Here is a 24,412-nt window from a genome sequence, read left to right as displayed (position 1 = left end):
ATTGTATTGTATTGTATTCTTCCTATAAAGAAAATGAATAAAAAAGAAAGAAAAAAGAATTGTTCCTGGGGAAACGAGGGGCAGAGACGGAGGGAAACGACCAACAGGAGTTGACTCTAGATTTCAGGTATGTTGCTGCAGGTTGAACTTGACCGAACAGGTGAGGTTGATGTTTCACAGTGTGACAGGTGAACGACTGAACCTCTGTTGTGAATCTTTATTCCTTCCTGCTGCAGCTGGTTGAACAAACAGAGATATAAACTTGTTACTGAGGCTATTATGTAGTATATAATATATACAGTCTAATGAACGGTTCCTACAGCTCAGAGAGACAGGTTTAGAGAGGTTCAGACAGTAGGAAAAAAAAACCTCGAGGCCCTTTAAGAGTAAAGTAGACAGATGTTAATGATGTGAGTGGTCGGGGGTTTTCAGAGCAGAGTGAAGTGGGAGCGGTGTCGACTCAAACAGACAATAGAAAACAACAAGCTGCAGGATTCAGATCAGACCGACGGGAAAACCTGAGCAACATCCTGCAGGAGCTCGGACAATGTGGACAAAACATCTCGGTCAGACGTGACGAGAGGAAAGTGAATAAACTGTGATGAGAGAGAGGAGCAGGAGGCTCCGGGAGCTTTTCTTTTCTTTAGATAGTGTAATAGATTACATTACATCATAAGTTTTTCTATATGTCGTTTATTATATAACAGAACAGTTTCCACAGCGCGGTGATGAAACGAGTCTTTGTTCACTCAGAGTGAAACTGGGGACGGCTGCCAGGTTTTACACCTCCACAATCGATGCCGAAAACAGGCGGGGCTGGTTTCCATAGAACCCCCCCAACCCTGCACCCCCACACACACACATCCCTCCCTCACACATACACACACACGCTGGCCTTCTTAAAACACTTTCACAACTCTCCAGGCCGTCTGAATATTTCCTCTGGGAGTTCACTGACCTCCGTGTAGAAACAGAAATCTGTTGAAATTATTTAAAAAAAAGTCACTGGTGAAAAACTTTCATGCATCCCAGAGTTAAAGCCCCAGTGTGTAACTTATTTGGCTTTTTATTATCAAAAATCAAACATGTCTTTCATAAATACGTATTTCACTGAAGTGGAATCACAGCCGCATACAAATGAAAGCTTTCTGGTACCTTAGAATGAGTTGTTACAAGTCGTCACAAATACATAAGAGGGCGACGCACTGAACCGAGGCGGCCATGTTGCATCGCCATTTTTTACGTTGAGTGGCAGCGTGACCGTAGGTAACCACGGAAACTGAGCAGAGCTGTGGGCTCGGCCTGTTAAAACTGTCACCACTGTGTAGTGTGAGGAAGGACGGAGCCACTGGTGTTGCATTCAGGTGCAGTCAGGCAGACGGCCGTCGGAAAACCAACCGGATGTCATTTTACTCCACCAGAGAAAGACGGTAAAACTTGGGTCAGGTAAACAATACGACATCACCATGACAACATATTGTCACGCCTGTGTTGTTTTGCCTCGTGCTGGCGGACCACTTGTTTACATAGACGCTTGTTTATCCTGTTACATGCAGCGTCTGTTGTTTGTCTAACGTCTGCCCGATTTCACCTGAATGCAACATCAAGAATACGTTCAGATATGCAACCGCACCGCTAGATGGAGGTAATTCCTACAGATTATACCTTTAAATTTTCTATAAAATAAGTGATGCAAGGAGCTGCACAGGTGACCCAGCTGATTTACAGTTAATCAGCTCCAGAGCCTTTAGGGATGATATGCTCTAGTTCTGATCCTGGGTTTGGTCGTTGGCTCGCGGTTCAGATTTAAAGGCGTGATTGTATTATAACTAATGAGTTTCTAAGTGATGAACAAGCCAAACCTGTGTTTTTATAGATGACTGGAAGATTTTGCAGAATGTCTGGCAAGTGAAAGTCGCAGCATAATTTGCATAAAACAGGTTCAGAGGTGGCGGTGTCAGTGCAGTTGTTGCACCGGCGCATTCAGGGCTGAGCCTGCAGAGACCTGTCACATCCGCACAGAGCTTCTGTGGCCGTCACTCAGTCCTGATGGTTGAACTTCTCGCTTCTCCTCCTCAGGTCAAACATGATGTAACGAGCTCTCTGCTCCATCTGAATCAATCTGTGCAAATAAAATGAGACATAAAAACATGTAAAATAACAAAAATAAATCATCACAAGTAAATAAATATCTGATAAAAGCTCCTGTCTGAGTGACTTTATCTATTCAACACATACATTCATTCACAAGGACAATTCAAAGCTTTAGGTAATAGGATAATAATAGCACTATAATGAAGGATACAGATTTGGTACAGTGGTTTGTTCACAGCAGGAAGGGTTCGATCCCCCGGGTCAGGAGCCTTTCTGCAGCGTCAGACACATTACTGAATAACTCTGACTAATAACACACTATTTAGGAATTGCTGATGCACTTCTCCCCAGTGACTGTACTGTAGCCTGACATGTGTGAGTGTGAGTGTGTGTGTGTGTGTGTGTGGGGGGGGGGTGTATAAAGGAGAACATGCTCTGAAGAAAGACTGTTTTTACTGCTTTGATTTATTATTTGTTTTTTGGGAGATTTCAGTGTGTTTCTTCCCGGTCTAAGGTTCGTTGTACCTCCATATCGACATAAAGTTCATTCTGATTCTGATTCTGGAGTTTGACCAGTTAGCATGGCGGCTGAAAACCCACTGCTAAGTACGGTGGCCCTGAAGGATCAACTCACTGCAGCTGAAGAAAACACTCAATGACAAAAAAGTGCTACAGATTCATAAAACAGCTTCATCAGTTTGATAAAAAACTTCCCGACACAACAAGAAGTGTTTCTGGGGACACGATAAAGTGAGGGACCAGTCACAATAAAGCGAGGGACCGGTCACAATAAAGCGAGGGACCAGTCACAATAAAGCGAGGGACCGGTCACAATAAAGCGAGGGACCGGTCTGGGGACACGATAAAGCGAGGGACCGGTCACAACAAAGCGAGGGACCAGTCACAATAAAGCGAGGGACGAGTTGGGGACACGATAAAGCGAGGGACCGGTCACAATAAAGCGAGGGACCGGTCACAATATAGTGAGGGACCGGTCACAATAAAGCGAGGGACCGGTCACAATAAAGCGAGGGACCGGTCACAATAAAGCGAGGGACCGGTCACAATAAAGCGAGGGACCGGTCTGGGGACACGATAAAGCGAGGGACCGGTCACAACAAAGCAAGGGGCCGGTCACAATAAAGCGAGGGACCAGTCACAACAAAGCGAGGGACTGGTCCGGGGACACAATCAAGCGAGGGACCGGTCACAATAAAGCGAGGGACCGGTCACAATAAAGCGAGGGACCAGTCACAATAAAGCGAGGGACCAGTCACGATAAAGTGAGGGACCGGTCACAATAAAGCGAGGGACCGGTCACAATAAAGCGAGGGACCAGTTGGGGACACGATAAAGCGAGGGACCAGTCACAAAAAAGCAAGGGACTAGTCACAATAATGCGAGGGACCGGTCACAATAAAATGAGGGACCAGTCACAATAAAGCGAGGGACCAGTCACAATAAAGCGAGGGACCAGACCATCCTCCTTCTGAAACGTATTTTTTTGAATTTGTCAACTTATCCGAGATCTTAAGCTTTCGGTCACGCCAAGCAGAGTCTCTGATGAAACCTTCCACTTCCACCTAAAACCTCTTTTCTCTAGAACGCTGTGGTCGACACGCCCAGCCGTAACCACGGCACCCGGAGCGGGATGATGTGGGAGGACAGGGCGAGCTACAGGTGAGAACTTGGCTTTGGGGAAGAAGTCCCTCGATTTGTCAAAGGGTGTTGACTGAAATTTTTGGTTGAGTTGAGAAAACACCACACCTGACTGACACTGGCTTCTTCTTGTTGTCTTTATTTTATTTGAGTGCTTCCTCATTCTTCGTCTCTTCTCATCACTGATTCCCATGTCAGCGTGAAAAGTTAAACAACGACTCCATGATTCTTTCTATTCAAACCTGCAGCTGCTTCACTTTCACACTTGGCTAAAACACCGCAATAAAAAAAAAAGAGAGAACTACAATAAAGCTGGTCGAACTCTATGAACCATGCCTGGTTGTTCTGCCACTTTGGAATAAAAGTGATATTTTTCTTGGCCGTCAGAGACAATGAGAAACTTTGTTAGACTGAGATTATTCAATTGGAAGACCTGCATGTGGGCGTGCTGCCTTTTCAACTCTGTGTAGTGTTGGAATCACAAGACAAGAATTTATTGAAGGTTTATCACCTTCAATAAATATGCTGTGGAAGATAAAGTCCATGATTACAGGGTCTCAGACAATAATAGTGCAACTATTTAAGAGTTTCTGTATCAGGTGAGGTTTATGTGAGGACTTATTTTGGAGATAGTTACTTTTCTTTATCAGATATTATCACCTGTTTTTACCTGCACATGAATCACAGGATGTTTTACCTCAGTGTCGTCATTACAGCCTGACTAATGCTTTCTTTTACATCTGGTTTGTAGAACTCCAGACGGTTTGTCTGTTTTTCCTATTGATGCAATTGATTTCTCATTGTTAATGTGTCTCTCCTGCGCTCCAGGTATGTTCAGTTGAAAACCGGCCAAACCTGAGCGAGGCTCTTGCATAAAGACGAAGAAGGCCTCCGTAATCATGAGGCAGCCGGCTCATCCTGTCAGATAAGGAACGTACGTATTATCATGTCTGACATTTAGTGAAGGAATCTGCATTGTAAAAAGAGAAATAATTAACCCCCCTGGTGTTTGAGGAGAACGATCTTTAAGACGACATGCACGCAAAGACTAAGAACGGTCGATGACTTCTTACTGTACATGAGGTCCTCACCTATATAGTGCAGCTTGGTTAGAAACGTTCAATCTGCTGCCAGAATTGTTTCAGAGCACAATGGAGACGCTCGCAGGAAATCTGCAGGAATTCCTGGCATCCTGAGCTCAGAGCAAAGAAGCTCCACTGCCTTAAAGTCAGCGAATCTAAGGAGAGGAGGCTGATCCTCAGGAGGAGGAGAATTAGGAGGAGGAGGAGGAGGAGGGACTTCACAGCTGGACTGGCTCTATATCTGACCAGTGAGCCGGGAGGACGACCTCTGATGTTCGGAGCACTCCACCCTCCCAGTGTCTCCGTGCTGATCCTGTTGAAACGACCTGATCAACCTGCAGACTGAGCGGATTCCTGAGGACTCAGGTAAGAGCTGAACTTTCTTCTTTAAAGTTTGAATTGACAGAGGAGTTTGTGGTTTTCTTTTGTTTGTTTGAAAGTGCTTAAGAAAGATGAATGAAAGGCTTTTTGTGCTCTTTGTGGGAGTGCGGTACAGAAGTGAAACCACAGTTAATCTGAAGTTTGGTTTGTTCTGGGCAGAGAAAGTCTCAACAAAGCTACAAAAGTGTGGAAATAACCAGTGTAGCGTTCGCCCACACCCTCCTGATATAACAGTAAAACAAACATTCCTATGTGATTACCTTTGACCACAGTTTTACAGAAAACTAGGCCTGTGTGTCAATGTCAGGTCTGAACATCAGCCCACATGTAATCCTGCTCTACAGCTACACAAACTCTTACGTAACCTCATTCATTCCTGTTTTTATTGTTTCTGAAACATGTCAGAAGTGCACCACACTGATAAAGACTTGACAAGATTATCCATGTCCATCTGAGTGTAGAAACAAAATTAACACTGTCGAGTCTTTAACTTCTTTTCCTGCGGCAAAAACGCTGCAGCAGCACTCACACAGGATTAAAAAAAACAAATATACACAAGTGGGTGTGAGCTCATAATGAACACTAGACCGTGACGGAGGCGTCATGGACAATTAACCAACTCAGGCTCATGTAAATCAACGACAATCAATTTTATTGTCTAATCCAAACATTATAGTTTCTTTTCAAACTATTCATCTGCATATATAATTGATATGTGTAGTTTCAAATGATATATCAATTAATACTGATGTTTATGACTCATTAAGTCAATAGTGAGATAATCAGAATTGGAGCTACAATCATTTGTTGAGTGATAAGAAGATATAATATTTAGCAGCTGGTTTGATTATTATTATTATTATTTTTGATTATTTGTCAAAGTCGTATTTAATGTGAAAATGTGACAAAAGTTTAACGAGCTGCTGCTGCTGCTTTGGTCTGTTTGATGTTAAACTAAACAACCCAACAATTAACCTGAAGAAAATACTTGGCAGCTTAACCATTAGTCACACCCCCAGCTGGTATGAAATAATCAGCTGTACATTAAAACTGGGTGGTTACTTTATTATAAGTGTGAGGCTGTGCACATGGTGCCTGTAACATTCAGGTTTTGTTGACACTGTCACTGAGCTGTGTTGCTGTGTTCAGACAGAGGATGTTAGAACAGGACTATATTGTTTGGGACGGTGTCAGATGAAGCAGGGGAACCTGAAAAGGACAAACTGTGTATATAACAAAGTGAAACCTCCTTGTATTTCAATATTTAATGTCCATTATCAATCTTTAGAAGTGGGTATGTAAAACTCATTCACTATCTCCTTCGGGGCAGGAGAGTGTATTTGCCTGAGGACTGAGAGTCGACTGAGAACAGTTGATGCTCCAGGACGGGTGAGATAAGCAAACCTGCAGCGTGTGGTAAATGTAAGTGAATGTTTAGGATCTTTAAAAAAAGGGTTAAACATTTACAAAGTGGGGGACGCTCAAACAGCAGCAGCTTCGGCAGCTGCAGGCCGAGAAAACGCAGCACCATCGTCCTGCTGTTTCAAGTGTTTCAGTCCGTTTTGTACGTGCACATGTTTGTGTTATTCAGTTGTACAGTAGATTCTCACAAGTCACAATGTCGCAACTGCAGTGAAGTGACCTCGCAGGTCTTGCATTGCATGTAGAGAAAACAGTACACACCTTTAGTCCACTGGGTTTATAAATGCCAGGAGAGACTATTTTTAACTGCACAGTCCTCACAAGCTTCTGTGAAAAATACTTCAGTAGCAGCTGATGGTTTTTACCCCCTGCACTGCAGCTAATTAAGTTGATTTTCTGACACCGTTCCCAGACTGACATGTGGAGGTAATAATATTCACATTGTAACTTGTCTGTTGTCCTGATTTACGGCCTCAGAGACAGTTTGTGAACTTGCTGGTTTCGTTTCTCTCTACACCCCTTTTTTTTTTCCCACTTCCAGAGACTGATTATGTTCACTCCTCCGTGCAGCGATGACATCATGTATCACATAAAAACAGCTACTGGCCTATCATCAGAGGGGGTGGAAAGAGCTACTGGTTTTTTCCTGATAGTTTTTTTTATTTATATGTACGTGACAGGGCTGGAACATTTTGTTAGTTTCTTTCTCTAGGTTAAAGTGTTCTGTATTGACTTCACTGCCACTGAAGGAGCATGAGACTGTAGAGTTCATCAAGAGACAGTGGAAGTTTTCTGGATGTCCTGATTTGTTTTTGTTTTTTTCTCCATAAATTTTATCTTGACATACTTGTGAGATACTTTCCGCCTTAAGTTTAAAACTGAAAGAAATAAAATATCATAAACCTACACTGGGTGTGGTTCACCCTAAACAGGTCACCAGTTTATCACAGGGCTGACACACTTATCTATCTATACAACAGCCACACACATTCACACTCCTCTTTTCTTTGGCTTTTCACGCTACGTACAGTAGGCTGTTGATTTTTATGTGCACAGATATTTTATCTGGGCTGAGCAGTGTGTTTATTTATTTATTATGTTTTATTGTGTTTTTTAATCTTTAGTAGTTTTGCCTTTTAGTATGTTTTATGGTTTTATTTTACTGTACATCATTTTGGGAACCTTTGTGTTTATCTAAATTGTATTTTATGAATAAAATGGATTGGATTGGATTGGATCACACAGAAAGGCCTCAGGCCCGGGATTTAACCCATAACTTTCATACATACTGTACATAATAAAACAATAATGATGACATGTTTGCAAAGGAGAGAAATGAGAACAAAACTTACTTTGCTTTTTCAGGCTGGAGTTTCAAAGTCCCTGACTGTACAGGCCCGACTACCTTCGGTCTTTATCCGGGATTTTGGAAAAGCTTGAAGCATCCAAGGACCTGAGGCTTCCAACAGAGTCAGGAAATCGAGGTTTGTTCTTTGAAGATGAATCATGTTTAAAACATATCTGTGCCGCTGAAATTTAGTTCTGTTATTCAAAGGGCGTAAAACAAACCTGTTACTTAGAAATGTATTTCAACTTTGATTTTGCAATGCTTCTAAGATGTCAGGAAATCATGAGTTTGGTGTTGGGAAACTATGGGTAACTCATTCATGCATCACACCCTGCCGTTTTATACACATATACACTCTAGAACATGGAATAATGCATACTAAAAAAATAAATAAATAACACACAGAGCTGGTTCTAATATACTTAATTATATGAACTAGAAATACATCTCACTATAACACAACACAGTCCAGCAGCCCCAAATCTGTTTACAACTTAATAAACACTATACCTTAACAAAGGAGAGAATTGTTGCAGGGATATTGTACTGGCTGTTTTATTTTAAGCCATTGGGACCTATTAAACTGGCTACTAGGAATTTCTCAAAAGCTTGTAAAACTCACATACTAACACTATCAGCTTGTGAAAGAAAATAATGATAATGTTAATTAAAGATGGTGCATGCAATATCCACGTCCGATTTAAGAAACTGTTTTTGTATTATCTTTATGTATTATCTCCAGGTCAAGATGGACGGTCAAGCAATGAATCAAAATGGGAACACAGGAGTCCACAGGCCTCTGGCTGGTATATTTCTGGAGAATACAAAGGAGAAGATAACCATATATCAAGCCATGAAAAAACGCTTGCTTAAACCAGGAACAGCATTAGCCATGCTTGAAGCTCAAGCTGCCACAGGGGGCATCATCGACGTGATCAACAACAAAATACTTCCCGTTGAAGATGCTGTTAAACAGGGAGTAGTTGGGCCAGAGATGAAAGAGAAACTGCTAAAAGCAGAGCAAGTCATCACTGGCTACGTAGACCCCTACACTGACCAAACAATATCTGTATTCCAAGCTATGCAAAAAGATGTAGTCCCAAGAGATTATGGATTCAGGCTGTTGGAGGCACAGATAGCCACACAAGGCCTGTTTGATCCCATTGAGAAGAAAAAGATTTCAACTGAATTGGCCATTCAAAGGGGCTACTACGAGAAAGACCTGCTCAATGACCAAATGTCAGAGCTCAAAGTATTCTACGATCCGACTTCACAAGAAAATCTCAACTACCAAAGCCTCCTGGAGAAATGCACTGTCGAGCCTGACACAGACCTGCTGCTCCTTCCTGTCTGCATCACATTCAAAGGTCTGAGAAAATGCCTCTCCTCCACTGAACTCCTTGACTCAAAGATCATCGACAAAGAAACATTTGAAGACCTACAGAAGGGAAAGATCACAACAAAGGAAGTGTTGCTGAGGGAAAATGTGAAAGAATACCTGCAGGGAAGCAGTAGTATTGCGGGCATTGCTATACTTTCAACCAATCAGAAAATGAGCATTTACGAAGCCATGAAACAACGCATACTGATGCCCGGAACAGCCCTAATTCTACTGGAAGCTCAAGCTGCGACTGGATTTGTGATTGATCCAATAGAAAATAAAACTTACACTGTGGACGAAGCCATCAAAAACAAACTTGTGGGTCCAGAGTATCATGCAAAGCTGCGTTCAGCTGAGAGAGCAGTTACTGGATACAAAGACCCATACACAGGTAAAACCATATCCCTGTTCCAAGCACTGTCAAAAGACCTCATTGTCAAGGATCACGGTATCCGCCTGCTCGAGGCGCAAATTGCTACTGGTGGAATAATAGACCCAATCTACAGTCACAGACTGCCGACTGAAGTGGCCTTCCAGAGAGGCTGCTTTAATGAGGAAATGAATGCCATACTAGAGGATTCAGGGGATGACACAAAAGGGTTTTTTGACCCTAACACAGAAGATAATCTTACCTATCTTCAGCTGATGGAACGATGTGTCACTGATCCTGCCACCGGACTGTGTCTCCTCCCATTCCATGACAAATCTGGCAGTCTGAACTTCAACTTCATTGACTTCAAAAGTAAAAAGGCTCTTAAGGAGACCAAAGTGAAAGTGACATGTGGGAAGTACATGGGGATGACAGTATCTCTGTGGGAACTGCTGATGTCAGAATACTTTGAAGAACAGCAAAGGCAAGACATCATTCAGAAGTTTAGAGAAGGGAAGTACACTATCTCTGTGATCATTAAAATAGTTATGGAAGTCATAGAGAAGTCAGTGAAAACAACTAAAGTTGTCTTTGAAGGCATCAGAGAATGTGTCACAGCCAACCAACTTGTGGACGCAGAAATCATAAGCAAGGAGGTCCTGGAGGATCTGAAGAAGGGGAAAACATCAGTGAAAGAAGTGATGGAAGATGAAAATGTAAATGTGTACCTGCAGGGGAAAAACAGTATTGCAGGTGTCCTGCTCCCTGATTCACAAATCATGACCATCTACCAGGCTAAACAGAAAGGAAAGCTGATGCCAGGAACTGCTCTAATTCTTCTGGAGGCACAGGCAGCAACAGGGTTCATTATTGACCCCATTGGAAACAGGAAGTTTTCAGTGGATGATGCTGTCAAAGCAAAAATTGTGGGGCCTGATGTCTGTCAAAAGCTGCGCTCAGCAGAGAAAGCAGTTACTGGGTACATCGACCCATCTGATGGCAAAAAAATCTCCTTGTTCCAAGCAATGCAGAAAGACCTCATTCTGCAAGACCATGGAATTCGTCTCCTGGAGGCACAAATTGCCACTGGAGGGATCATTGACCCAGTGAATAGCCATCGAATTCCTGTCCAGGTGGCCTACAAGAGGGGATACTTCAATAAGGAGATGGATCAGATCCTGAGTGATCCAAGTGATGACACCAAAGGATTCTTTGACCCCAACACTCATGACAACCTGACCTACTTGCAGCTCATGGCCAGATGTGTCACAGATCCCAGCACAGGTCTGTGTCTCTTGCCACTTAAAGGCAAAAGTCACAAAATTAAAATTGATGATAATCTTCGTGAAACATTCAAAACAACAGTTACAGTTAAGTATGGAAGGTTCAAGGGCAAGCACACAACACTGTGGGACCTGATCAACTCAGAGTACCTGTCTGAAGACAAACGTCAGGAGTTTTTCAAGCTCTTCAAATCAAGAAAAATCACAATTGAGCAACTCACCATCACAATTGTACAGATCATTGAGAAGAAGGAGATCAAACAGCAAGAAGAGTTGAACTTTAAGGGTCTCAGAGGAGAGGTCTCTGTCATGGATCTTCTGGATCTTGGGATTCTGAATGAAGCAACATACAACAGTCTGATTGATGGACAGCTGAAAAGCACTGATGTGCTGAAAATGGACAGTGTGAGAGACTACATACAGGGAAAAAGTTGCGTGGGTGGCGTGATTCTGCAACCCTCCAATCAGAAGCTGAGCATCTATGAGGCACAGAAAATTGGTATTCTTACGCCTGGCACTGCCCATTGCCTCCTCGAAGCACAGGCAGCCACAGGATTCATTGTTGACCCTATGAAAAACAAAAAGCTTACAGTGGAAGAAGCTCTCAGAGAAAACACAATTGGTCCACAGATGTATGAAAAGCTTTTGTCTGCAGAAAGGGCGGTCACTGGTTACACAGATCCATACACTGGTCAGAAGATCTCACTTTTTCAAGCCTTGAAAAAGGATTTGATTGTCAAGCAGCATGGCATTCGTTTACTTGAGGCCCAGATTGCTACAGGTGGGATCATTGATCCCTTGAAGTGTCTTCATCTACCCCTCGAGGTTGCATACAAGAAAGGCTATTTTGATGCAGAACTCAATCAAATCCTGACAGACCCAAGTGATGACACAAAGGGATTCTTTGACCCAAAGACACAAGAAAATCTGACATACATGGAGATGTTGGGCAGATGTTTAAAAGACAAGGAAACAGGACTGTTTCTCCTGCCACTGAATGACAGACCAACCGCTACTGGAGCAAAAGCAAAAATGTATACTGACACAGAGATAAAGAGTGAGTTTGGGAAGACAACTGTGAACGTGTTAGTAGGATGCTACTCAGGAAAATCAGTGTCTTTATGGGACCTGATACACTCCAGGTATTTCACTGAAGAGGAGCAGCTTGATTTCATTGAAAAATTCAGAGCAAAGAAGATTACCACCCAAACTATAATCACACTAGTGATTTCCACCATTGAAAAACTGGAGAAGAGCAAAAAGCCCAAAATGACAATGGGCCTGAGGAAGCCTGTCTTTGTTCAACAACTACTGGATTCTGATATCATCAATGCAGACACATTCAAACAAATAGAGGAAGAAAAACTCACTTTTGAAGCAGTAACCGAACGTGAATCTGTGAGAGGATACCTGAGGGGAACTGGAAGCATTGCTGGTGTGAAACTTCATCCGTCACAGAAAGTGATGAGCATATATGAAGCAAAACAGCTAAATCTGTTAACACCTGGCATTGCACTTCTTCTGCTTGAAGCACAGGCAGCCACAGGGTGGGTGATTGATCCTCTAAAAAACAAGTTTTATACTGTTGATGAGGCTGTGGGAGAGAAAGTAATTGGACCAGATGTCCACGAGAGCCTTCTCTCTGCTGAACGAGCTGTCACTGGCTATCAAGACCCATATACGGATGCAAGCATTTCACTGTTTGAAGCTATGAATGAACAACTTCTTCAGAGAAGTGATGGCAGTCGTCTACTTGAGGCACAGATAGCAACTGGAGGAATTATTGACCCAAATCAAAGCCACAGGCTACCCATCCACATTGCTATCAAGAAGGGATATCTTGATGAAGAAATAGGGAACATTTTATCAAACCCCACTGATGATGCCAAGGGATTCTTTGACCCAAATACCAAAGAGAACATCTCTTACCTCCAGCTGATAAAACAATGTGAAAAAGATCCCAAAACTGGGCTGCTTCTGCTGCCCTTGTATGAAGAGAAATGCCGTGTATTCCACACAGATGACCAAATTGAGCTTGCATTCAAAAACAAAACTATTGCCATGAATGCAGGGAAATTTCAAGACAAATCAGTGACACTGTGGGAGGTACTGGTCTCTGAGTACATATCAGAGCAAAAGAGGAAGCAGCTCATTCAGCAATACAAGTCAGGAGCCATGAAAGTAGAGGAAATCATTGAAATACTCAGAGCTATCATTACAGAGGTGTCATCAAAAGAAAAGAAGTTCAAAGGGTTGAGGAAGCGGGTCACAGCCAGTGAGTTGTATGAGTCACAGATAATCTCACAGGAGCTCTTTACACAGATCATACAAGGAGAAATCAGTGTAGAGAAAGTTAACAACATGGAATCAATTCAAAAATATCTTGGAGCTACAAACTGCATAGCAGGAGTCAGAGTTGAATCCACAAGGAAAGTGATGAGCATCTATGAAGCCAGATCCAAAGGCCTGCTTACCCCTGGCACTTCTCTTGTGCTGTTAGAGGCACAAGCAGCAACTGGATTTGTCATTGACCCAGTGAATAACAAGAAACTTTCAGTGGAGGAAGCTGTGGCTCAAGGAGTGGTTGGCAGTGAGTGGAAAAACAAACTGCTTTCAGCAGAGAGGGCTGTTACAGGCTACAAAGACCCCTACACTGGAGACATAATTTCTTTGTTCCAGGCTTTGAAAAAAGATCTCATTGTGAAAGATCATGGAATTCGTCTCCTTGAAGCTCAAATTGCCACAGGAGGAATAATTGACCCAGTGCACAGTCACAGAGTGCCGGTACAAGTGGCATATGATAGAGGATACTTTGACGAGGAAATGAACCAGATTTTGTCTGATCCTGATGATGACACCAAGGGCTTCTTTGATCCCAACACCAAAGAGAACCTCACCTATCTCCAACTGGTGGAGAGATGTGTCATTGACCCAATCACAGGCCTTAACTTACTGTCTATTGTAAAGAAAGGCGAGTTTTATTTCTTTGTTGATGAGGCCACAAAACTCATTCTGAAATCTAAAACAACAACCAAAGCAGGGGGGATGTACCAAGGAACAACAGTCTCTCTGTGGGATCTGCTCTACTCCAAATACATCACTGAGGAGAAGAGAAGAGAGCTTGTGAAACAGCACAAGTCTGGGTCAATCACAATTGAACGTCTCCTAGAGATTATCCTGGAAATCATTAAGCATCAAACACAAGTGGACACAAAGACAACAACTACCATCACCACTACTACAATGACAAAGAAATGTGAAGATCTAAACTTCTGTGGAATCAGGAAAGATGTCAGTGCTACTGAGCTGCTTGAATCACAAATCATCACAGAGGACCTCTATGAAGATCTCAGCTCTGGAAAAGTCTCAGTGACACAAGTGAGTGAAATGGACTCAGTTCGCAAGTATCTTGAGGGAACCAACAGCATTGCAGGGGTATACCTGCAGTCCACTGAAGAGACCCTGAGTATCTACGAAGCCAAAAGTAAAGGCCTGTTGAAACCTGGTACTTCTCTGGTTCTGCTGGAGGCCCAGGCTGCCACTGGCTTTGTCATTGACCCAGTGAACAACAAGAAACTTTCAGTAGAAGACGCTGTGGCTCAAGGAGTGGTTGGCAATGAGTGGAAAAACAAACTGCTGTCGGCAGAAAGAGCCGTTACAGGATACAAGGACCCCTACACTGGAGGGACAATTTCTTTGTTCCAAGCCCTGAAAAAAGATCTCATTGTGAAAGATCATGGAATTCGTCTCCTTGAAGCTCAAATTGCCACAGGAGGAATAATTGACCCAGTGCACAGTCACAGAGTGCCGGTACAAGTGGCATATCAAAGAGGATACTTTGATGAGGAAATGAACCAGATTTTGTCTGATCCTGATGATGACACCAAGGGCTTCTTTGACCCCAACACTCAAGAGAATCTCACCTATCTCCAACTGGTGGAACGATGTTTCACTGATCCCATGACAGGCTTTAGCTTACTGGTCATTGTGAAAAAAGGTGAGTTTTATTTCTTTGTTGATGAGGCCACAAAACTCATTCTGAAATCTAAAACAACAACCAAAGCAGGGGGGATGTACCAAGGAACAACAGTGTCTCTGTGGGACCTGCTCTACTCCAAATACATCACTGAGGAGAAGAGAAGAGAGCTTGTGCAACAGCACAAGTCTGGGTCAATCACAATTGAACGTCTCCTAGAGATTATCCTGGAAATCATTAAGCATCAAACACAAGTGGACACCAAAATGACAACTACCATCACCACTACTACAATGACAAAGACATGTGAAGATCTAAACTTCTGTGGAATCAGGAAAGATGTCAGCGCTACTGAGCTGCTTGAATCACAAATCATCACAGAGGACCTTTACAAAGATCTCAGCTCTGGAAAAGTCTCAGTGACACAAGTGAGTGAAATGGACTCAGTTCGCAAGTACCTTGAGGGAACCAACAGCATTGCAGGAGTATACCTGCAGTCCACCAATGAAACACTGAGTATCTATGAAGCCAAAGGTAAAGGCCTTCTGACTCCTGGTACTTCTCTGGTTCTGCTGGAGGCCCAGGCTGCCACTGGCTTTGTCATTGACCCTGTGAACAACAAGAAACTTTCAGTAGAAGAAGCTGTGGCTCAAGGAGTGGTTGGCAGTGAGTGGAAAAACAAACTGCTGTCGGCAGAAAGAGCCGTGACAGGATACAAGGACCCCTACACTGGAAAGACAATTTCTTTGTTCCAAGCCCTAACAAAAGATCTCATTGTGAAAGATCATGGAATCCGTCTCCTTGAAGCTCAAATTGCCACAGGAGGAATAATTGACCCATTGCACAGTCACAGAGTGCCGGTACAAGTGGCATATGATAGAGGATACTTTGATGAGGAAATGAACCAGATTTTGTCTGATCCTGGTGATGACACCAAGGGCTTCTTTGACCCCAACACTAAAGAGAACCTCACCTATCTCCAACTGGTAGAAAGATGCTTCACTGATCCCATCACAGGTTTTAGCCTACTAGTCATTGTGAAAAAAGGTGAGCTTTATTTCTTTGTTGATGAGGCCACAAAACTCATTCTGAAATCTACAACAACAACCAAAGCAGGAGGCAAATACCAGGGAACAACAGTGTCTCTGTGGGATCTGCTCTACTCCAAATACATCACTGAAGAGAAGAGAAGAGAGCTTGTGCAACAGTACAAGTCTGGATCAATCACAATTGAACGTCTCCTAGAGATTATCCTGGAAATCATTAAGCATCAAACACAAGTGGACACAAAGACAACAACTACCATCACCACTACTACAATGACAAAGACATGTGAAGATCTAAACTTCTGTGGAATCAGGAAAGATGTCAGTGCTACTGAGCTGCTTGAATCACAAATCATCACAGAGGACCTCTATGAAGATCTCAGCTCTGGAAAAGTCTCAGTGACACAAGTGAGTGAAATGGACTCAGTTCGCAAGTATCTTGAGGGAACCAACAGCATTGCAGGGGTATACCTGCAGTCCACTGAAGAGACCCTGAGTATCTACGAAGCCAAAAGTAAAGGCCTGTTGAAACCTGGTACTTCTCTGGTTCTGCTGGAGGCCCAAGCTGCCACTGGCTTTGTCATTGACCCAGTGAACAACAAGAAACTTTCAGTAGAAGACGCTGTGGCTCAAGGAGTGGTTGGCAATGAGTGGAAAAACAAACTGCTGTCGGCAGAAAGAGCCGTTACAGGATACAAGGACCCCTACACTGGAGGGACAATTTCTTTGTTCCAAGCCCTGAAAAAAGATCTCATTGTGAAAGATCATGGAATTCGTCTCCTTGAAGCTCAAATTGCCACAGGAGGAATAATTGACCCAGTGCACAGTCACAGAGTGCCGGTACAAGTGGCATATCAAAGAGGATACTTTGATGAGGAAATGAACCAGATTTTGTCTGATCCTGATGATGACACCAAGGGCTTCTTTGACCCCAACACTCAAGAGAATCTCACCTATCTCCAACTGGTGGAACGATGTTTCACTGATCCCATGACAGGCTTTAGCTTACTGGTCATTGTGAAAAAAGGTGAGTTTTATTTCTTTGTTGATGAGGCCACAAAACTCATTCTGAAATCTAAAACAACAACCAAAGCAGGGGGGATGTACCAAGGAACAACAGTGTCTCTGTGGGACCTGCTCTACTCCAAATACATCACTGAGGAGAAGAGAAGAGAGCTTGTGCAACAGCACAAGTCTGGGTCAATCACAATTGAACGTCTCCTAGAGATTATCCTGGAAATCATTAAGCATCAAACACAAGTGGACACCAAAATGACAACTACCATCACCACTACTACAATGACAAAGACATGTGAAGATCTAAACTTCTGTGGAATCAGGAAAGATGTCAGCGCTACTGAGCTGCTTGAATCACAAATCATCACAGAGGACCTTTACAAAGATCTCAGCTCTGGAAAAGTCTCAGTGACACAAGTGAGTGAAATGGACTCAGTTCGCAAGTACCTTGAGGGAACCAACAGCATTGCAGGAGTATACCTGCAGTCCACCAATGAAACACTGAGTATCTATGAAGCCAAAGGTAAAGGCCTTCTGACTCCTGGTACTTCTCTGGTTCTGCTGGAGGCCCAGGCTGCCACTGGCTTTGTCATTGACCCTGTGAACAACAAGAAACTTTCAGTAGAAGAAGCTGTGGCTCAAGGAGTGGTTGGCATGAGTGGAAAAACAAACTGCTGTCGGCAGAAAGAGCCGTGACAGGATACAAGGACCCCTACACTGGAAAGACAATTTCTTTGTTCCAAGCCCTAACAAAAGATCTCATTGTGAAAGATCATGGAATCCGTCTCCTTGAAGCTCAAATTGCCACAGGAGGAATAATTGACCCATTGCACAGTCACAGAGTGCCGGTACAAGTGGCATATGATAGAGGATACTTTGATGAGGAAATGAACCAGATTTTGTCTGATCCTGGTGATGACACCAAGGGCTTCTTTGACCCCAACACTAAAGAGAACCTCACCTATCTCCAACTGGTAGAAAGATGCTTCACTGATCCCATCACAGGTTTTAGCCTACTGGTCATTGTGAAAAAAGGTGAGCTTTATTTCTTTGTTGATGAGGCCACAAAACTCATTCTGAAATCTACAACAACAACCAAAGCAGGAGGCAAATACCAAGGAACAACAGTATCTCGGTGGGATCTGCTCTACTCCAAATACATAACTGAAGAGAAGAGAAGAGAGCTTGTGCAACAGTACAAGTCTGGATCAATCACAATTGAACGTCTCCTAGAGATTATCCTGGAAATCATTAAGCATCAAACACAAGTGGACACAAAGACAACAACTACCATCACCACTACTACAATGACAAAGACATGTGAAGATCTAAACTTCTGTGGAATCAGGAAAGATGTCAGTGCTACTGAGCTGCTTGAATCACAAATCATCACAGAGGACCTCTATGAAGATCTCAGCTCTGGAAAAGTCTCAGTGACACAAGTGAGTGAAATGGACTCAGTTCGCAAGTATCTTGAGGGAACCAACAGCATTGCAGGGGTATACCTGCAGTCCACTGAAGAGACCCTGAGTATCTACGAAGCCAAAAGTAAAGGCCTGTTGAAACCTGGTACTTCTTTGGTTCTGCTGGAGGCCCAGGCTGCCACTGGCTTTGTCATTGACCCAGTGAACAACAAGAAACTTTCAGTAGAAGACGCTGTGGCTCAAGGAGTGGTTGGCAATGAGTGGAAAAACAAACTGCTGTCGGCAGAAAGAGCCGTTACAGGATACAAGGACCCCTACACTGGAGGGACAATTTCTTTGTTCCAAGCCCTGAAAAAAGATCTCATTGTGAAAGATCATGGAATTCGTCTCCTTGAAGCTCAAATTGCCACAGGAGGAATAATTGACCCAGTGCACAGTCACAGAGTGCCGGTACAAGTGGCATATCAAAGAGGATACTTTGATGAGGAAATGAACCAGATTTTGTCTGATCCTGATGATGACACCAAGGGCTTCTTTGACCCCAACACTCAAGAGAATCTCACCTATCTCCAACTGGTGGAACGATGTTTCACTGATCCCATGACAGGCTTTAGCTTACTGGTCATTGTGAAAAAAGGTGAGTTTTATTTCTTTGTTGATGAGGCCACAAAACTCATTCTGAAATCTAAAACAACAACCAAAGCAGGGGGGATGTACCAAGGAACAACAGTGTCTCTGTGGGACCTGCTCTACTCCAAATACATCACTGAGGAGAAGAGAAGAGAGCTTGTGCAACAGCACAAGTCTGGGTCAATCACAATTGAACGTCTCCTAGAGATTATCCTGGAAATCATTAAGCATCAAACACAAGTGGACACCAAAATGACAACTACCATCACCACTACTACAATGACAAAGACATGTGAAGATCTAAACTTCTGTGGAATCAGGAAAGATGTCAGCGCTACTGAGCTGCTTGAATCACAAATCATCACAGAGGACCTTTACAAAGATCTCAGCTCTGGAAAAGTCTCAGTGACACAAGTGAGTGAAATGGACTCAGTTCGCAAGTACCTTGAGGGAACCAACAGCATTGCAGGAGTATACCTGCAGTCCACCAATGAAACACTGAGTATCTATGAAGCAAAAGGTAAAGGCCTTCTGACTCCTGGTACTTCTCTGGTTCTGCTGGAGGCCCAGGCTGCCACTGGCTTTGTCATTGACCCTGTGAACAACAAGAAACTTTCAGTAGAAGAAGCTGTGGCTCAAGGAGTGGTTGGCAATGAGTGGAAAAACAAACTGCTGTCGGCAGAAAGAGCCGTGACAGGATACAAGGACCCCTACACTGGAAAGACAATTTCTTTGTTCCAAGCCCTAACAAAAGATCTCATTGTGAAAGATCATGGAATCCGTCTCCTTGAAGCTCAAATTGCCACAGGAGGAATAATTGACCCATTGCACAGTCACAGAGTGCCGGTACAAGTGGCATATGATAGAGGATACTTTGATGAGGAAATGAACCAGATTTTGTCTGATCCTGGTGATGACACCAAGGGCTTCTTTGACCCCAACACTAAAGAGAACCTCACCTATCTCCAACTGGTAGAAAGATGCTTCACTGATCCCATCACAGGTTTTAGCCTACTAGTCATCGTGAAAAAAGGTGAGCTTTATTTCTTTGTTGATGAGGCCACAAAACTCATTCTGAAATCTACAACAACAACCAAAGCAGGAGGCAAATACCAGGGAACAACAGTGTCTCTGTGGGATCTGCTCTACTCCAAATACATCACTGAAGAGAAGAGAAGAGAGCTTGTGCAACAGTACAAGTCTGGATCAATCACAATTGAACGTCTCCTAGAGATTATCCTGGAAATCATTAAGCATCAAACACAAGTGGACACAAAGACAACAACTACCATCACCACTACTACAATGACAAAGACATGTGAAGATCTAAACTTCTGTGGAATCAGGAAAGATGTCAGTGCTACTGAGCTGCTTGAATCACAAATCATCACAGAGGACCTCTATGAAGATCTCAGCTCTGGAAAAGTCTCAGTGACACAAGTGAGTGAAATGGACTCAGTTCGCAAGTATCTTGAGGGAACCAACAGCATTGCAGGGGTATACCTGCAGTCCACTGAAGAGACCCTGAGTATCTACGAAGCCAAAAGTAAAGGCCTGTTGAAACCTGGTACTTCTCTGGTTCTGCTGGAGGCCCAAGCTGCCACTGGCTTTGTCATTGACCCAGTGAACAACAAGAAACTTTCAGTAGAAGACGCTGTGGCTCAAGGAGTGGTTGGCAATGAGTGGAAAAACAAACTGCTGTCAGCAGAAAGAGCCGTTACAGGATACAAGGACCCCTACACTGGAGGGACAATTTCTTTGTTCCAAGCCCTGAAAAAAGATCTCATTGTGAAAGATCATGGAATTCGTCTCCTTGAAGCTCAAATTGCCACAGGAGGAATAATTGACCCAGTGCACAGTCACAGAGTGCCGGTACAAGTGGCATATCAAAGAGGATACTTTGATGAGGAAATGAACCAGATTTTGTCTGATCCTGATGATGACACCAAGGGCTTCTTTGACCCCAACACTCAAGAGAATCTCACCTATCTCCAACTGGTGGAACGATGTTTCACTGATCCCATGACAGGCTTTAGCTTACTGGTCATTGTGAAAAAAGGTGAGTTTTATTTCTTTGTTGATGAGGCCACAAAACTCATTCTGAAATCTAAAACAACAACCAAAGCAGGGGGGATGTACCAAGGAACAACAGTGTCTCTGTGGGATCTGCTCTACTCCAAATACATCACTGAAGAGAAGAGAAGAGAGCTTGTGCAACAGTACAAGTCTGGATCAATCACAATTGAACGTCTCCTAGAGATTATCCTGGAAATCATTAAGCATCAAACACAAGTGGACACCAAAATGACAACGACCATCACCACTACTACGATCACAGAGACATGTGAAGATCTAAACTTCTGTGGAATCAGGAAAGATGTCAGTGCTACTGAGCTGCTTGAATCACAAATCATCACAGAGGACCTTTACAAAGATCTCAGCTCTGGAAAAGTCTCAGTGACACAAGTGAGTGAACTGGACTCAGTTCGCAAGTATCTTGAGGGAACCAACAGCATTGCAGGAGTATACCTGCAGTCCACTGAAGAGACCCTGAGTATCTACGAAGCCAAAAGTAAAGGCCTGTTGAAACCTGGTACTTCTCTGGTTCTGCTGGAGGCCCAGGCTGCCACTGGCTTTGTCATTGACCCTGTAAACAACAAGAAACTTTCAGTAGAAGAAGCTGTGGCTCAAGGAGTGGTTGGCCATGAGTGGAAAAACAAACTGCTGTCGGCAGAAAGAGCCGTCACAGGATACAAGGACCCCTACACTGGAAAGACAATTTCTTTGTTCCAAGCCCTAACAAAAGATCTCATTGTGAAAGATCATGGAATTCGTCTCCTTGAAGCTCAAATTGCCACAGGAGGAATAATTGACCCAGTGCACAGTCACAGAGTGCCGGTACAAGTGGCATATCAAAGAGGTTACTTTGATGAGGAAATGAACCAGATTTTGTCCGATTCTGGTGATGACACCAAGGGCTTCTTTGACCCCAACACTCAAGAGAATCTCACCTATCTCCAACTGGTAGAAAGATGTTTCACTGATCCCATGACAGGCTTTAGCCTACTGGTCATTGTGAAAAAAGGTGAGTTTTATTTCTTTGTTGATGAAGCAACAAAACTCATTCTGAAATCTACAACAACAACCAAAGCAGGAGGCAAATACCAAGGAACAACAGTATCTCTGTGGGATCTGCTCTACTCCAAATACATTACTGAGGAGAAGAGAAGAGAGCTTGTGCAACAGTACAAGTCTGGGTCAATCACAATTGAACGTCTCCTAGAGATTATCCTGGAAATCATTAAACATCAAACACAAGTGGACACCAAAATGACAACTACCATCACCACTACTATGATCACAGAGACATGTGAAGATCTAAACTTCTGTGGAATCAGGAAAGATGTCAGTGCTACTGAGCTGCTTGAATCACAAATCATCACAGAGGACCTTTACAAAGATCTCAGCTCTGGAAAAGTCTCAGTGACACAAGTGAGTGAAATGGACTCAGTTCGCAAGTATCTTGAGGGAACCAACAGCATTGCAGGAGTATACCTGCAGTCCACTGAAGAGACCCTGAGTATCTACGAAGCCAGACGCAAAGGTCTTCTGACTCCTGGTACTTCTTTGGTTCTGCTGGAGGCCCAGGCTGCCACTGGCTTTGTCATTGACCCTGTGAACAACAAGAAACTTTCAGTGGTGGAAGCTGTGGCTCAAGGAGTGGTTGGCAATGAGTGGAAAAACAAACTGCTGTCGGCAGAAAGAGCCGTTACAGGATACAAGGACCCCTACACTGGAGGGACAATTTCTTTGTTCCAAGCCCTGAAAAAAGATCTCATTGTGAAAGATCATGGAATTCGTCTCCTTGAAGCTCAAATTGCCACAGGAGGAATAATTGACCCAGTGCACAGTCACAGAGTGCCGGTACAAGTGGCATATCAAAGAGGATACTTTGATGAGGAAATGAACCAGATTTTGTCTGATTCTGGTGATGACACCAAGGGCTTCTTTGATCCCAACACTAAAGAGAACCTCACCTATCTCCAATTGGTGGAGAGATGCATCACTGATCCCATCACAGGTCTTAGCCTACTCCCCTTGAATCGATAAGACCAAAAAACAAAAAATCAAAACAAAATCTTTGGCTTTTGTTTGCTTTATCACATTCACGCACACAAGCACATTGCAACAGTCACAAAATAACTTACTGCTCATGTTTTAATGTTCCAGCTTTGGTTAGCTGGGGTTGTTCTCGATAAAAAATGGGGAAAAAATATTGTAAAAGCACATTTTATTGTGCTGACAGCTTCCCATTGATTAGTAAATGGAGCAATAGAATTGAAAATTTGTGTTAACGGTGTTTTGTTTTAATTTTTTTGACCATGAACACTACAGTCGTTTTGGTACTCTATGGCACTGACAGTCTAAATTGGGATTCTGTATTAAGAAAAACAAACCCATCCTGGGGATTTCAAGAATTCATTGGCTCGAAACCTCTCATAAACTGCACAGTAAAGCCTCCAACTTTGACATAAAAATCCACATGTAATGCTTTTATGAATTATGTGTTCTAAAGCCTACTGGTCTTTCACTGTCTGAGTTAACATTGAAAAATGCAAAGTAGAATTACAGCTTTAGTCGAGTTTTCAATTTCCGGTCTTCTTTACTTACATGGCAGTAACTGATATCAAATGTTTTGGAATCATGACACTTTTTTTCTGTTTTTTTTTTTGTTGTCGTTGTTTTTGTTATGTTTCTGCACTGATGAGATGAGTTTAATTTAGCCTGCTTTCCACCTTAATCATGTTGTCCAGCACTTCAGCAAAAAAAAAAAGTGACTATAGTGAATATTGTTTACCACCGATTGTTTTGACTTATTCTGGGCACTAACAATGCACTTATCTTTTTTACCACTGTAAAACCTTTCTTAATCTGTTTCAATAAATAAATGAGATATGAATTCTATATCTTGTCTTTTTTCTCAATAGTTTTGTTCAGATTGCTCTATCATGGTCTATCTTAAATTACACAATGTACAGTACAACATACAAAATATCTTTAAGTCCAACTAAAGCATCCCTAATAAATTATATTAAACAATAAAGAAAATCATGCCTTAATTCTCCAAGTTTTCAGAAAGCATGAGAGGTGTTTGACAAATATTTGGTTGAAATATACTTCCAAGACAAATCTGCCACACATGTGGTCATAAAGTCAATTTAGTTGGAGTACAGTGCTCTCTTGTGGAAAGAAAAGGTAATAGCAGCTCTATAGTGACATGATGAACATTTTATTGTTT

General features: G+C 42.9%; 2 protein-coding genes across 2 annotated transcripts in view; both read left to right on the top strand.

The window, feature by feature from the left end:
- The first annotated feature begins 2,446 nt into the window (after positions 1 to 2,446).
- Positions 2,447 to 24,412, top strand: part of mbpa (myelin basic protein a) — a 354,691-nt gene continuing 332,725 nt past the window's right edge. The window contains exon 1 of the mRNA XM_085790737.1: positions 2,447 to 2,467. The gene's annotated coding sequence lies outside the window, so the exon portion shown is untranslated. The remainder of the gene's footprint in view (positions 2,468 to 24,412) is intronic.
- Positions 5,079 to 24,078, top strand: eppk1 (epiplakin 1). Its single transcript, XM_085790724.1, is given in 4 exon segments — positions 5,079 to 5,201; positions 8,004 to 8,114; positions 8,730 to 17,711; positions 17,714 to 24,078. Coding segments are annotated over 2 exon segments (14,487 nt in total). The 5' UTR covers positions 5,079 to 5,201; positions 8,004 to 8,114; positions 8,730 to 8,734; the 3' UTR covers positions 23,224 to 24,078.

This window comes from Trachurus japonicus, chromosome 11 (assembly GCF_045865225.1).
Source record: "Trachurus japonicus isolate A0001 chromosome 11, Traja_1.0".
NCBI classification, from domain to species: domain Eukaryota; kingdom Metazoa; phylum Chordata; class Actinopteri; order Carangiformes; family Carangidae; genus Trachurus; species Trachurus japonicus.
This window is presented reverse-complemented; position numbering and strand designations above follow the sequence as displayed.